This window comes from Dama dama, chromosome 21 (assembly GCF_033118175.1).
Source record: "Dama dama isolate Ldn47 chromosome 21, ASM3311817v1, whole genome shotgun sequence".
Classification (NCBI taxonomy): Eukaryota; Metazoa; Chordata; class Mammalia; order Artiodactyla; family Cervidae; genus Dama; species Dama dama.
In genome coordinates, this window is record NC_083701.1 from 34509796 (window position 1) to 34523721 (window position 13926).

Consider the following 13926-nt stretch of genomic DNA (forward strand, 5'->3'; position numbering starts at 1 on the left):
TCTTTAAGATTTCTTTCCTTCTACTAACCCTGGGGTTCTTCGTTTCTTCCTTCTCTAGTTGCTTTAGGTGTAGAGTTAGGTTATTTATTTGACTTTTTTCTTGTTTCTTGAGGTAACAGCATCGAAACATGTATGTTATCTAGGGTGAAACAGATCACCAGCCCAGGCTGGATGCATGAGACAAGTGCTCGGGCCTGGTGCACTGGGAAGACCCAGAGGAATCGGGTGGAGAGGGAGGTGGGAGGGGGGATCGGGATGGGGAATACATGTAAAACCATGGCTGATTCATGTCAGTGTATGACAAAAACCACTACAATATTGTAAAGTAATTAGCCTCCAACTAATAAAAATAAATGAAAAAAAAAATTATAAAAAAAAAAAACAAAAAACAAATGAAAAAGTTTCTCCATCACATCCTCTGACCTGAGGTTGACTCGGGCTTTTCTTCAGTGAGTCTAAAGTAGAGGGAAATAGCCTGAAGGAAAGTGTTTGAAGAACCTTGCTGTGTGTCTTTGTGTACTGCATGTGTATATGTTATCTGTCTCGGGCCCAAGGGCCGGTCCAGCCTTCCCCTGCTGGGAGCTCAGGCTTCTGTTGGAAAGCAGGTATGCAAAACATTCTTTAACTTTGCCTGCTATGAGTGCTAACGTAAAAAACATCCACTGATGGTTAACAGATCTGTCTCCTAAGATACTGCTCCTCAGAACATGGCATTTGTTGACTCTGGGCAAAGCTTTATTATTTTCCATGTGTAAGAAGGTTTGGCCAGTTGCACTTCTGGAGATGGTCATATTCCCAAGCCAGAAATGTCAGTTACCAGTTTTCTTTCTTCATCTGCTCATTAAACCTTTTGAATGTTTTCTCTCTGCTTCCCAGGAACTAGCAATGACATGTGTCATTTTCCTATCAGTAAACTAAAAGAATAAGCCTAGGATCGTTAGCAATTCTGAGCTGTGTAGGGTTTCAAATATTTGAGGATTTTATTATTTCTTGTTCACTGAGAGCAAGCAAAACAACTAAATGTGTAGTATTGTTGAGCTCACTTAACTCCTATTTAGTATCGAAGTAAGAACCAGGGTGGTTATTTATATGCGAAGTCAGGTCACAAGCTTATTTCCAAGAAATTTATTCAAGGCAATAATTTTATCCTTAACAACTTGTCAGAACAAATGAAAATTTGCTATGTGGGTTTTCTGACCCATTTGAGATATTATGGCTCTATGGGGAAGCTGCTGCTTTCTGTGAAGATAATGAGTAAAAAAAAATTGTCAGGAGGCAGAAAGCAAAGAGTTCAGAAGTACACTGGGTGATCAGCAGAGCGCTCACACTGTATATACTTATCTGTGATAAATAAGATGCAGTGTGGAAGACGCACTGGAATCCTGGTTCTGCTAGCTGATGCGTCTCTGATTGTTTCCCCAGGTGCCCCCACCAGCTGTAAATCTCAACCGCTAGTCCCTGGAGGATCTTTCCCAACTCGGTCCATTTTTGTGCCCCAGTTGAAGTGCCTGTTGTGTGGCTCCCCAGAGATGTATATTCCCCATAGAGTATAATCTTCACACAGAGCTCTCAACAGCTCTATTCTCTCTAGATGATGGTAGATCAGAGTCTCACGAGCATCTTCCTGTGTGGTTCGGAGCCACAGAGTGACTTGCAGTGGGCTTGTTTGGGAACCTGACATGGTGCGTTTTAGAGAAGCTGCAGATTTGCGACTCATCTTCAAAGAGAGATATACACATGTCAAAATTGAATAAGGATCCGATTGATGAAAATTAGCCACTTTCACTGTCATTGGCTGAGTTCTCTGTGTGTGCAAGGATCTTTAGTTCACACTCTATATACGTTTTCTTGTTCAGTCTTATAACCTATTTTCACTTTATGGATGAGGGAGTTGAAGCTTAGAAAGGTTGTCACTTGCCTAGGTTTCCTTAGCTGGGATGGGAAGTCGGTTCTGCCCACCTCTGCAACTCTGTGCGTTCTTTCTGCTGGCTATACTGTCTGTATTCCCCAAGAGATCATCCAAACCACTTTCCCATCTATGATTTCCTGCAGTTCTGTCCTTCCACAGTGTTTATCTCTCAAGACTGCAACCCTGGATTTGTCCTCCTGCTTCCAAACGGGCACAACTGATAATCTGAGGGTGAGGGGAACCAAACTATAAACTATGCAATTCCTTGTAAATACCTCAGCTGGGTCCTCTGCATTACCATCAGTCCCCTCAGAGATCCCTGGTTAGTTTTCACTCCCAAATCCTCACAGAAGGATTCCAGACCATCACCACTCTCTTCCAACCTACCTTTTCACCTCTAAACTCGGCAAAGCCTTAAACTTCTGGGAAAAGCTGAGTCCATCAGAAAATTTCACACACTTTACAAGGTAGCTAATCTTTACCTTTGTATTGCTGGTTTCAGGATATCAATTTCAGGTTAGGGTCAAACCCATTAGCTGATGATGTAAATTTATACCCCTGTTGATGGATCCTGTTGATCTAACTGAACTATTACCAGTTTTATCTGATGCATTGGGGGAAAAAAAAACCCTGTTAACTGGATCAAATCTGTTACCCGGATCCTACCAACCCCCTACCTCCTCCTGTTTCCTCTGGGACCTTATTCCATTAATCCAACCGGTTCCCTGGTGGCTCAATGGCAAAGATTCTGCCTGCAATGCAGGAGCCACACAGGATTCACAGCTTCAATCCCTGAGTTGGGAAGGCCCCCTGGAGAAGTGGCAACCCACTCCAGTTTTGTTGCCTAGAGAATTCCATGGACAGAGGAGCCTGGTGGGCTATAGTCCACAGGGTCGCAAAGAGTTGGCCACAACTGAAGTGACTTAACACATACACAGCTCAATTCATCTACCTTTTATTCTCTCACTCTTTTCAGACATCTTCCCCTCAGCCTAAAACAAGCACATCTTACCAAACAAGTTTAAAAGACCCATCCCTCCAGCTACCATCAAGTCTCTCTTTCCTTTTCATGAAACTACTCCAAGAATGTTCTATACAATTGGTTGTCAACATCTTTTCCCATTCTTTTGCCTATCAGATTTAGCTTTTGTGTTCTTACCTATTCTTACTAATCAGGATCCAACCAGGCCAAAAAATGAACACCTTCAGTGATTTGCTACAAAAAATATATATAATGTGGGGAAACTGATTAGATGGGTGGTGGAGTAACTGAGAAACCAGACAGAGGATGGTGAGATATCTTAGATGCCCACAGCTGGAAGCTATTCCACACAGGGAATGGAGGGATGAAGTAAAAATGGTCCTATCAGACCTTGGCCTGGAGATGACCCTAGAGGCTAGACTCTTGGGTTGACTGGCTTGTCCAGAGGGAGCTGAAGCCATGGAGGGGATTCAGCCCATGTACTGTCAGACATGCATCCACAGCAGAGAAGAGAAGCAGAAACACCCAACTTCTCGTTCTCTTTGTCTTTTAATCTCTCACCCATATCAACCATTGGCTAAACTCAGCCCAGCTGGAGACCAGCTGACATTGAGCCTGGCAAGTGCAGCCTGCAGGTTTAGATGTTTGGAACACAGGTGAGGGGAAGGTTGAGGAGGGGAATCTCCCGGGCCCATAGATCCAGGACCAGCACATCACACGAGAACAACAGTTACTTTCTAGGTGCTAAGTCTAGTGGGATTTTGGTTTTTCTGTTTTTGGATCTTCATTTCACTGGTGATTACTCCCTACTTGGAGTTCTCTGCTTTTTGGCATCTGAGAGATGCAGTATCCTCATTCCAATCTATCTATTCCTATAGACCACACCCCCATAACTACCACTTAAATAATGGTATTCTCCAGGATATGGTTCTTCATCCTCAAGCTGTTAACTCACATGTGGATTTGAATAATTCAAAAATATGTTTCTTGGGAGGAATTGGGAGATTGGGATTGTCACATAAGCATTACTGATATTTTTTCAGTTCAGTTCCATTTGGTCACTCAGTCATGTCCGACTCTTTGTGACCCCATGGACTGCAGTACACCAGGCTTCCCTGTCTATCACCAACTCCTGGAGCTTGCTCAAACTCATGTCCATCAAGTCAGTGATGCCATCCAATCATCTCATTCTCTGTCATCCCCTTCTCCTCATGCCTTCAATCTTTCCCAGCATCAGGGTCTTTTCCAATGAGTCACTTCTTTGCATCAGGTGGTCAAAGTATTAGAGCTTCAGATTCAGTGTCAGTCCTTCCAATGAATATTCAGGACTGATTTCCTTTAGGATTGACTGGTTTAATCTCCTTGTTGTCCAAAGGTCTCTCAAGAGTCTTCTCTAACACCACAGTTCAAAAGCATCAGTTCTTCAGTGCTCAGCTTTCTTTATAGTCCAACTCTTACATCCATACATGACTATGGGCAAAAACACGGATCTTTGTTGGCAAAGTAATGTCTCTGCTTTTTTTTTTTTTTTCACATTGGGAGATCTTTATTAATTTAAATTGACATTGTTAATTTTGTCTGCCAAGTCCTTAGTAAACATACCCTTATTTCATACAAACTTACAGGCTCTCAATAACAGGATCATCATGATGACTAGAAGTTATCAAGAGTATTGTAATGATTAAAATAATGTTCAAATAATTCACAAGTTACTTCACCGAAATACTTAAAATATTCTGGGGAGTGCTTGAAAGATCTGCTTATAAATAGTGACTGATATACTCAGTTAAGTATTTGGTGCTGAACATAAACACTTCTTATATAAAACATTGTTTTAATACATTGCTCTACTGATGAAACTAGTTTATTAGATATAATACATTTCTAACACTAAAGAATAAAGCTTTATCTTCATATTTATTTTATTCATAAGACTCTTATCAATGAAGAATATTGTACCCAACAATAATAAACTGGCATACTGCAATAATAAACTGGCATATTCTGTAAAAGTGAAAAAGAAAAGCTGCAACAGAACAAACTAGATAACTGCCTTACACATTCTTTATACAAACAGCCCCTTTAGAACAGAAATAAACGCAGACCAAACGCTTTTAGTTTTTATGCCTAGGTGGTAATTACAAAGCTTCACACGCTGAAGAGAAAAGGAACAATAGTAATACAGAACACAGTATTTTTAACAATTATAACACATTTAACATCCTCAGTCAACCACTGGATTCTCAGATCAGATTGGCAACTGAAATTTCACATCCACCTGGGCTTGCTTGGCTAAGGTCACTATCTCAGAGAGCTTCACAACCATTTTAGCAGCTTCGTCCAAGTCATCACAAGCAAGAATTTTAAGTCCACTGTCTGCTATCAGTGCCTTAGCATCATCGACTCGTGTACCTTGTAACCGTACCACAATAGGTATTTTAATTTCCAAATCCTTTACTGCCATGACTATACCCTGTGCAATAACATCACACCGCATGATTCCTCCAAAAATGTTGACCAAAATAGACAGTACCTTTTTATCTGAAGTGATAAGTTTAAACGCTTCTGTTACTTGATGGACTGTGGCACCACCACCAACATCAAGAAAGTTGGCTGGAGTCCCTCCATGAAGTTTTATTATATCCATTGTAGCCATAGCCAAACCAGCACCGTTCACTAGACAGCCTGTATTTCCATCAAGGCCAATGTAGTTGAGATCTGCCTTAGCTGCATCTTTGTCCCTTTCATCTTCCTGGGTCCAGTCCTGCAGATCAAAGATTTTCTTCTGACGATAAGCTGAATTAGAATCAAAATTGATCTTTGCATCCATACACAGCACAGCTCCATCTGAATCCTCTACCATTGGATTTATTTCTACCATGGTTGCATCATATTTCAGAAAAAGGTCATAAAGTTTGATCATGTTTTCTGCTGCAGAATCCACAATACTGGCTGGAAATCCCATCTTCTGTGCAAGCCGGACAGCTTGCTCCTTTTTGATGCCTTCTACAATATCAATAGGCTCTTTAACTATGGCCTCGGGAGTCTCAGCAGCAACGTCTTCAATATTGACACCACCGTGAGAACTTCCTATTAATACAGGACCTTGAAATGACCTTTCCATTGTGATTGCAAAGTAGTATTCTCTCCTGGGATATCTTCGTTCACAAACCAATACTTGATTGCATATCCTGCCCTTTTCTCCTGTTTGCTTGGTAAACAACTTTTTCCCAATCATTTGTGAGGAAACAGCTTTTGCTTCTTCTGGAGAGAAAACTATCTTCACTCCTCCTTTGAGGCCACTTTCAAATGTTCCTTTTCCTCTGCCACCAGCCAAAACTTGCGCCTTTATCACAACATCTTTTGAACCTGTTTCTGGTTACCTGTCGAGTCAGTTTTCCAGTACTTAAATATTCATTTAAATCCAAAGAGGATATCTAATTTTTTGGCGATTGCATAAGCTTCATCTGGTGACTTAGCCACGTGTCCTTTGGGAATGGAGACGCCAGCTTCCTGCAACAATTCCATACTCAGGTATTCATGCAGAGAGAGATTCCTTTGCTGTTGATGCTGTATTTGGACTCCATGGTTGTTAAACAATCCGGAGCTTCCCAGGACCTGGGCGGCGGCCGGCAGAGCCGTCCGGGGTCGGTGGCTCCTCAGCGTGGCAGCAGCCAAGAGCCGGCTGTAGAACACCATGTCTCTGCTTTTTAATATGCTGTCTAGTTTGGTCATAGCTTTTCTTCCAAGGAGCAAGCGTCCTTTTATTTCATGGCTGCAGTCACCATCTGCAGTGATCTTGGAGCCCCCCAAAATAATCTGTCACTGTTTCCATTATTTCCCCATCTGTTTGCCATGAAATGATGGGACCAGATGCCATGATCTTAGTTTTTTGAATGTTGAGTTTTCATCCAGCTTTTTTACTCTCCTTTTTCACTTTTATCAAGAGGCTTTTCAGTTCCTCTTTGCTTTCTACCATAAAGGGTGGTGTCATCTGCATATCTGAGGTTATTGATATTTCTCCCAGCAATCTTGATTCCAGCTTGTGCTTCATCCAGCCCAGCATTTCTCATGATATATCCTACATATAAGTTAAATAAGCAGGGTAACAATATATAGCCTTGACATACTCATTTCCCCTTTTGGAACCAGTCTGTTGTTCCATGTCCTGTTTTAACTGTTGCTTCCTGACCTGCATACAGATTTCTCAGGAGTCAGGTATGGTGGTCTGGTATTCCCATCTCCTGAAGAATTTTCCACAGTTTGTTGTGATCCACACAGTGAAAGGCTTTGGCATAGTCAATAAAGTAGAAGTAGATGTTTTTCTGGAACTCTCTTGCTTTTTCAATGATCTAACAGATGTTGGCAGTTTGATCTCTGGTTCTTCTGACTTTTCTAAATCCAGCTTGAACATCTGGAAGTTCTTGGTTCACATACTGTTGAAGCCTCTCTTGGAGAATTTTGAGCATTACTTTACTAGCGTGTGAGATGAGTGCAACTGTGCGGTAGTTTGAACATTCTTTGGCATTGCCTTTCCTTGGGATTGGAATGAAAACTGACCTTTTTCAGTTCTGTGGCCACTGCTGAGTTTTCCAGATTTGCTGCCATATTGAGTGCAGCACTTTCACAGCATCATCTTTTACGATTTGAAATAGCTCAGCTGGAATTCAATCTCCTCTACTAGCTTTGTTCATAGTGCTGCTTCCTAAGGCCCACTTGACTTTGTACTCCAGGATGTCTGGCTCAAGGTGAGTGATCACACCATTGTGGTTATCTGGGTCATTAAGATCTTTTTTATATAGTTTTTCTGTGTATTCTTGCCACCTTTTCTTAATATCTTCTGCTTCTGTTAGGTCCATACCATTTCTGTCCTTTACTGTGTCCATCTTTGCATGAAATGTTCCCTTGGTATCTCTAATTTTCTTGAAGAGATCTCTAGTCTTTCCCATTTTATTGTTTTCCTCTATTTCTTTACATTGATCACTGAGAAAGGCTTTCTTATCACTCCTAGATAATTTTTTGGAACTCTGCATTCAGATGGGTATATCTTTCCTTTTCTCCTTTGCCTTTAGCATCTCTTCTTTCCTCAGCTATTTTTAAGACCTCTTTAAACAACCATTTTGCCTTTCTGCATTTCTTTTTCTTGGGGACGGTCTTGATCACTATCTCCTGTACAATGTCATGAGCCTCTGTCCTTAGTTCTTCAGGCACTCTGTCTATCAGATCTAATCCCTTGAATCTATTTGTCACTTCCACTGTATGATCATAAGGGATTTGATATAGGTCATACCTGCATGGTCTAGTGGTTTTCCTTACTTTCTTCAATTTCAGTCTGAATTTGGCAATAAGGAGTTCATGATCTGAGCCACAGTAAGCTTCTAGTCTTGTTTTTGCTGACTGTATAGAACTTTTCCATCTTCGGCTGCAAAGAATGTAATCAATCTGATATCGGTATTGACCATCTGGTGATGCCCATGTGTAGAGTCTTCTCTTGTGCTGTTGGAAGAGGGTGTTTGCTATGACCAGTGTGTTCTCTTGGCAAAACTCTGTTAGCCTTTGACCTGCTTCATTTTGTACTCCAAGGCCAAATTTGCCTGTTACTTCAGGGATCTCTTGACTTTCTACTTTTCATTCCAGTCCCCTATGATGAAAAGGACATCTTTTTTTGGTGTTAGTTCTAGAAGGTCTTGTAGGTCTTTATAGAACTGTTCAGTTTCATCTTCTTCAGCATCAGTGGTTGGGGCATAAACTTGGAGTACTGTGACATTGAATGGTTTGCCTTGGAAATGAACAGAGACCATTCTGTCATCTTTGAGATCGCACTCGAGTACTGCATTTCGGACTCTTGTTGACTCTGATGGCTCCTCCATTTCTTCTAAGGGCTTCTTGCCCACAGTAGTAGATACAATGGTCATCTGAATTAAATTCGCCCATTCCAGTCCATTTTAGTTCACTGATTCCGAAAATGTCGACTGCCCACTCTGCAGTCCATGGGGTTGCAAAGACTCAGACATGACTTAGCAACTAAACAACAAAATAAAACAGACAACTAATGAGAACACATCGTATAGTACAAGGAGCTGTGCTTAATGCACCGTGGTGACCTGAATGGGAGGAAACTCCTAAAGGGAGGAGATATATATATATGTGTGTGTGTGTGTGGCTGATTCATTTTGCTCTGCAGTAGAAGCTAGCACCACATTTTAAAGCAACTATACTCCAATAAAAATTAATTTAAAAATATGTACCTCTAGCCCAGACCTCTCATAAAATACAGATCTGTGTTGGCAGCTCCCGGCCTCCACAACCACTTCAAGTTGACCAGCAACAAAACCAAATTCATCTTTCTCTTCAATTTCTTCTTTCATTCTCCTCTGCTTGCTCCCTCATCAATGGATTGATTCACTACCTGTCTGTCAGAATCTGTGAGTGGTCGGAGATTTTACCTTCCTTCTAAGTGACCAACTCGCCTGCCAGAGTTTCGTGGATACTGGCAGAAGACACAAGTCTCCTAGATCAGAGACAAAGGACTGGCTTACTCAGGGCACGGTAAGCAGCAGGAGCTTCATGGTAGTGTAGGTTTCCTTTGCCCTGCAAGACCCACAGGGACGACATGGAGCGATTCAGGTGAATGCTGTGCAGGGGCTAGGTCTGCGTCACTGCCACGGAACAGGATGCTTAGGGACCCCCAGCCTTTTACCGTGAGCTGCAAGCAAACCTGCACAACCTGTGCTCCAGAAGGAGACATTAGCAGGAGACACTGTTCAGGGGTCCCCAACCCCTGGGCCGCAGACCAGTGCCATTAGGAACTGGGCTGCACCGCAGGAGGTAAGTGGGGAGCAGCAGGTGAAGCTTCATCTGCTGTTCCCCTGTCACTCCCCTTTGCTCGAATTACCACCTGAACCATCCTCCCACCCCCTATTGGTGGAAAAATTGTCTTCCATGAAACAGATTCCTGATGCTAAAAAGGTTGGGGTCCACTGGTCTAGACAGTTCACTGTGCTTCTTCCACAACAATTCCTCTTTTGAACTATCGAAACATTAGTGCTTATTCCTTCTGAGATGATCTAGGACACTGAGATGACCACATCTGTCTTTCTGAGATAAGGCTAACATTACAGAAGTACTAAATTGTGAGACAGTTAAGAAAACATGGTAAGGTAGCCATTACTTTGTTTTTCCAGAGTACATATTATGTGCGCCTGTGATAACACTAGGCGGAACATCTACTATACTTCCTTGAAGAGAGAAATTAATTCCAGCTGTTCACCTGGTTTTGATTATTTTACTTTCCTGTCAATAATATTGAAAAATATACCCATTTTTATTACAAGGATGTGAAAGAATGAGTTTTGAATAACCTGTCTTTAATCAAATTTGGATGACATTTCAGGAGATTTTGCAGCTGGCAAGAAGAGAACCTGGCAAGCACATATGCACCCACATTTCAAAATGGTGTCCAATCCCATTTCTTATTCCTTGAGCAGAGTTCAAAGTTGGTCAGGCTTCTTTCCATTTCAGCAAATTCTGGAAATTCCAAAATCATTTTGTTCTAACCTCATTGGAAAAACCATGTAACTATTTTCCTAATGGATTGATAACCAGTCAAATATTTTGTCATGCATTTCACATAAAAAGATAAATCCCATGCACTGGCGAATTAATGGAGGAAAAGCATAAAACCACGGTAAGTCCCAACAATGGTGATTTTTACAAAACTGCTTTCGGTTTTATAAGAATCTGGTATCTGTTATTCATAAGGCACATTACCTGTTTTTTTTTTACCGATACAATCATTTGGATGATATACGTTGGGCAGGGTGGTTGAGTCAGGTTCCTGGAAAACTGCTTAATTACTATTAAAGCTGATTAAATCTAAAGTTTTCTTTTTAACCAAGAAAGTAAAATAAATATTTTTTATGCTTTGTAGTCTAGAGACATGAGCTGTTAAAACTATACTTTTTTAAAAAATGGTGAAGAAGCCTACTTGTAGTAGAATCGTATTTGTTAAGAATATGGATATTGCTAAGCCTTTAATGAAAGGTCATGCAGAGTTTAAGCCAAATTGTGAAGTCTGTCTCAAGCTGGGTCTGTGTGTTATAGGTGCCAATTAATGTTGACAACTATAGGATAGGTTGCTTAGGTGTTTTGGGGTATCCAATGCAACACAATTTATGTCCATCTCTTTTTCCTGACAACTAGTGAATAGATTGTATTGAGGATTTTGTTTGATTTCCTTGTGCACAGATCAATAAGTTGTATACGGTTTACAACATTTTAGATATATAAGCTATTTGCTTTAGCTATTTGCTGCAACCAGTGTTTTTCACCCTAAGTCATCCTGTGAACTGAGTTTTAAGTTCTTTAAGGCAGTTCTGTGAATGAGTGAGAGGAAGAGGGAGCCAAGAGAGAGTGGAATGAAGAAGAGGGTGGTACATGCCATAGCCAGCTGAGGGAGAGGGGTCAGACAGGACTGTTTTGCTTTACTGAATAGTGTTTGGAGATAATGGATGCATATTGTTTTTGAACTTTCATTTGGGTATGAAAAATAATTCTTACAGTTTTTATCTTTACTTTAAAAAGCCGGATGTGCTTTTTATAGAAAATTTAGTCTGTATAAGACAAAACTGAAAAAAATTGTAAATCTTTGTTTCCTTTAAAATAGTTCTTTTTGGGGGGCTCTGCTGTGTATTAGTTAGGACATGCAGGATCTAGGTCTCTGACCAGGGGTTGAACTAGGCCCCCTGAATTGGGAGCACAGATTCTTAGCCAGTGGACCACCAGGAAAGTCCCCCTTCATTTAAAATAATCTTTTAAGGAAAAGTATTTTTTGTAATCTCAAGATATGTTCCAAGGCCCTGGTTATCTCAGTTGATCATGTCGTTAGAGATAAGTGCGCATAGCTTCAGTTTCCTTGTTAGGGTGGTTTGTTTTCAGGCCATGCTAAGAAGCTATTTTGAAAATGCACAGTATTATTCATGAGGGAGACTTAACTTAGAGAATCTGTAATGCCTAAAACCTAATCATTACCATTTCTTAAAGAAACAATTCAAAGATCCCTTTGATAGTGGATAAATAGTTTAATCCCAAGCTATAAAAAATGATAATATATTATCTTCTGAGATTTACATAATGGACTAAGACTTTATTCCTTCTTTTATATGTCTGCCTGCAAAATTTGCTGTCACATAAAGCCAGCTCCGTGGAAGACTCTTAAATCCCCCTAGACATTTTACCTGCAATTATGGTAGTTACTTCTATATGTAGAGTGCCCTCGGTTAGACCACACAGGCAAAAGTGCTAGGATTTCCCCAGGTGTGGCCAGATGAAGGACTGATATGAAATATTTTATAATTTATTATAATTAGAAACTCAGATACTATATAGATACAGACCAAGAAATAAAGAAACACAAATATCGAGGTACAAACTGTCTTTTTTTTTCTTTTATAACTGTGTAATTAGAGTCAGCCTTGGGTTCTAGTCAGTTTGAAGTTCTCATGCTAATTACTATTTTGTAGTTTTGCTGATGGTTGGGCTTTTTTTTTTTTTAATTCTTCTTGGTGACATCAGCTCACTAGTCTCTATGGATCTAAGAGGACAGCTATCTATAGTAAGTGGCTGCTCCTTCTGCTTTTTTTCCCCTCCCTAAAGCTAAAAATACAGATTCTGTGATTATCCTTTCAGCCAATAATTATCTATGTTTATTAAGGTTGTGAAAAAAGTGAAAGTGATAGTCGCTTAGTTGTGTCTGACTCTTTTTGACTCTGTGGACTGTAGCCCACCAGGTTCCTCTGTCCATAGGATTTCTGAGGCAAGAATACTAGAGTGGGTTGCCATTTCCTCCTCCAGGGGATATTCCTGATCAAGGGATCGAACCTGGGTCTCTTGCATTGCAGGCAGATTCTTTACTGCCTCAGTGACCAGGGGAGCCCTTATTTAGAGTATACTTATAACTTCCTCTTTCTTCTTCATCAATATTCAATTAATGTTGAATAACTGATTCACTTAGCTCCAGAGGTTTTCTGTTTTGAATATCCTTTCTATCTGTTTACTAAATCTACTTTATTTTTTAAAGGGTCTTCTACCTATCTATCATCCATACATCCTCCCACATACATCCCACTTTGTTTAAAAAAAAATTTAAGGTGGACTCTTAAAAGGAGTACAATATTTTTAACCTTAAAATTATGAAATACAGGCTGAATTTAAGTCAAATAGTAGCTTACTTCTGACAAATTAACTCCTGCCTCCAAAGTATGACATGAAATGTTTAATTATACAAAACAAGAAAGTAACATTCTTATAAATGATTTTCTAATAACAAATATGACACTTTTTGATTCAGTAAGGAATCCAATAGGATCCAAAGGTAAAATTAGCACTTTTGTTACATAAATAACAGATTCAAACATTGTCCTTTGGTTTGAAGGAAGTAGAAATTAGGCATTTTTAAAAAAGGGTTTGAGATCAGTGTGTTAAGAATGATTTAGTAGGAAAAATGGCAGCAAAATGGTAATTACTGCAAAGACAAGTGACATGTACAAAAGGAAAATTCTAGTTGTTGGAAGAAAATGAATTCAGCCTAGAGCCCTGGGAAAATAAAAAACAAGGCTGTGTCAGACAATTATATCTGGCATAGAGCAAGATCATAATGTTTAATCACTTGCCATGAAAGCAAACAAATATATCTCTCCTTGAAAAGAATATTGATTGAGTAAAGGTACATAGAACTACATGTTGAGCTGAATTGCTGTTTTCTTCTCTAATCATATAGCATTGCTTAAAAGTACTCCAAGAAAGGGATGAATGTAGATTTGACAGGTTAGAATCTGCTGCTGTGCTGGGAATTATTAGAGCTATGCCTAATCAGTATGAACCAATACATACTCATTACAACACAGTGTACATAACTGTTTATCACAACCCATAATTATCTCTAGAAAAATGCATAATCTATTGATATGCATACTGTATACAATATAAAGTACACATGCATTCACATGCATTATATAAAAATATATATGGACTAGAG

The 13926-nt window shown here is 40.0% G+C and overlaps 1 protein-coding gene and 1 non-coding gene across 2 annotated transcripts; one reads left to right on the top strand and one right to left on the bottom strand.

The window, feature by feature from the left end:
* Positions 1-2437: 2437 nt before the first annotated feature.
* Positions 2438-2526, top strand: LOC133042918 (small nucleolar SNORD12/SNORD106). The gene has a single exon (XR_009689621.1). It is a non-coding gene; the product is annotated as a small nucleolar SNORD12/SNORD106 (small nucleolar RNA).
* Positions 2527-4415: 1889 nt separating this feature from the next.
* LOC133042206 (succinate--CoA ligase [ADP-forming] subunit beta, mitochondrial) lies at positions 4416-6590 on the bottom strand. Its single transcript, XM_061122755.1, has 2 exons — positions 6331-6590; positions 4416-6262 (listed from the first exon to the last, which is right to left on the bottom strand). Exons 1-2 carry the CDS (start codon positions 6588-6590, stop codon positions 5140-5142), a joined length of 1383 nt encoding a protein of 460 aa, XP_060978738.1. The 3' UTR covers positions 4416-5139.
* Positions 6591-13926: the final 7336 nt, after the last annotated feature.

Excerpts from the sequence above, each read along its gene's own strand:
- LOC133042206 (XM_061122755.1), bottom strand. The coding sequence starts at position 6,590 with ATGGTGTTCTACAGCCGGCTCTTGGCTGCTGCCACGCTGAGGAGCCAC. Across the intron at positions 6,263-6,330 it reads TATGCAATCGCCAAAAAATT|AGGTTCAAAAGATGTTGTGA; the intron begins AGATATCCTCTT and ends GTAACCAGAAAC.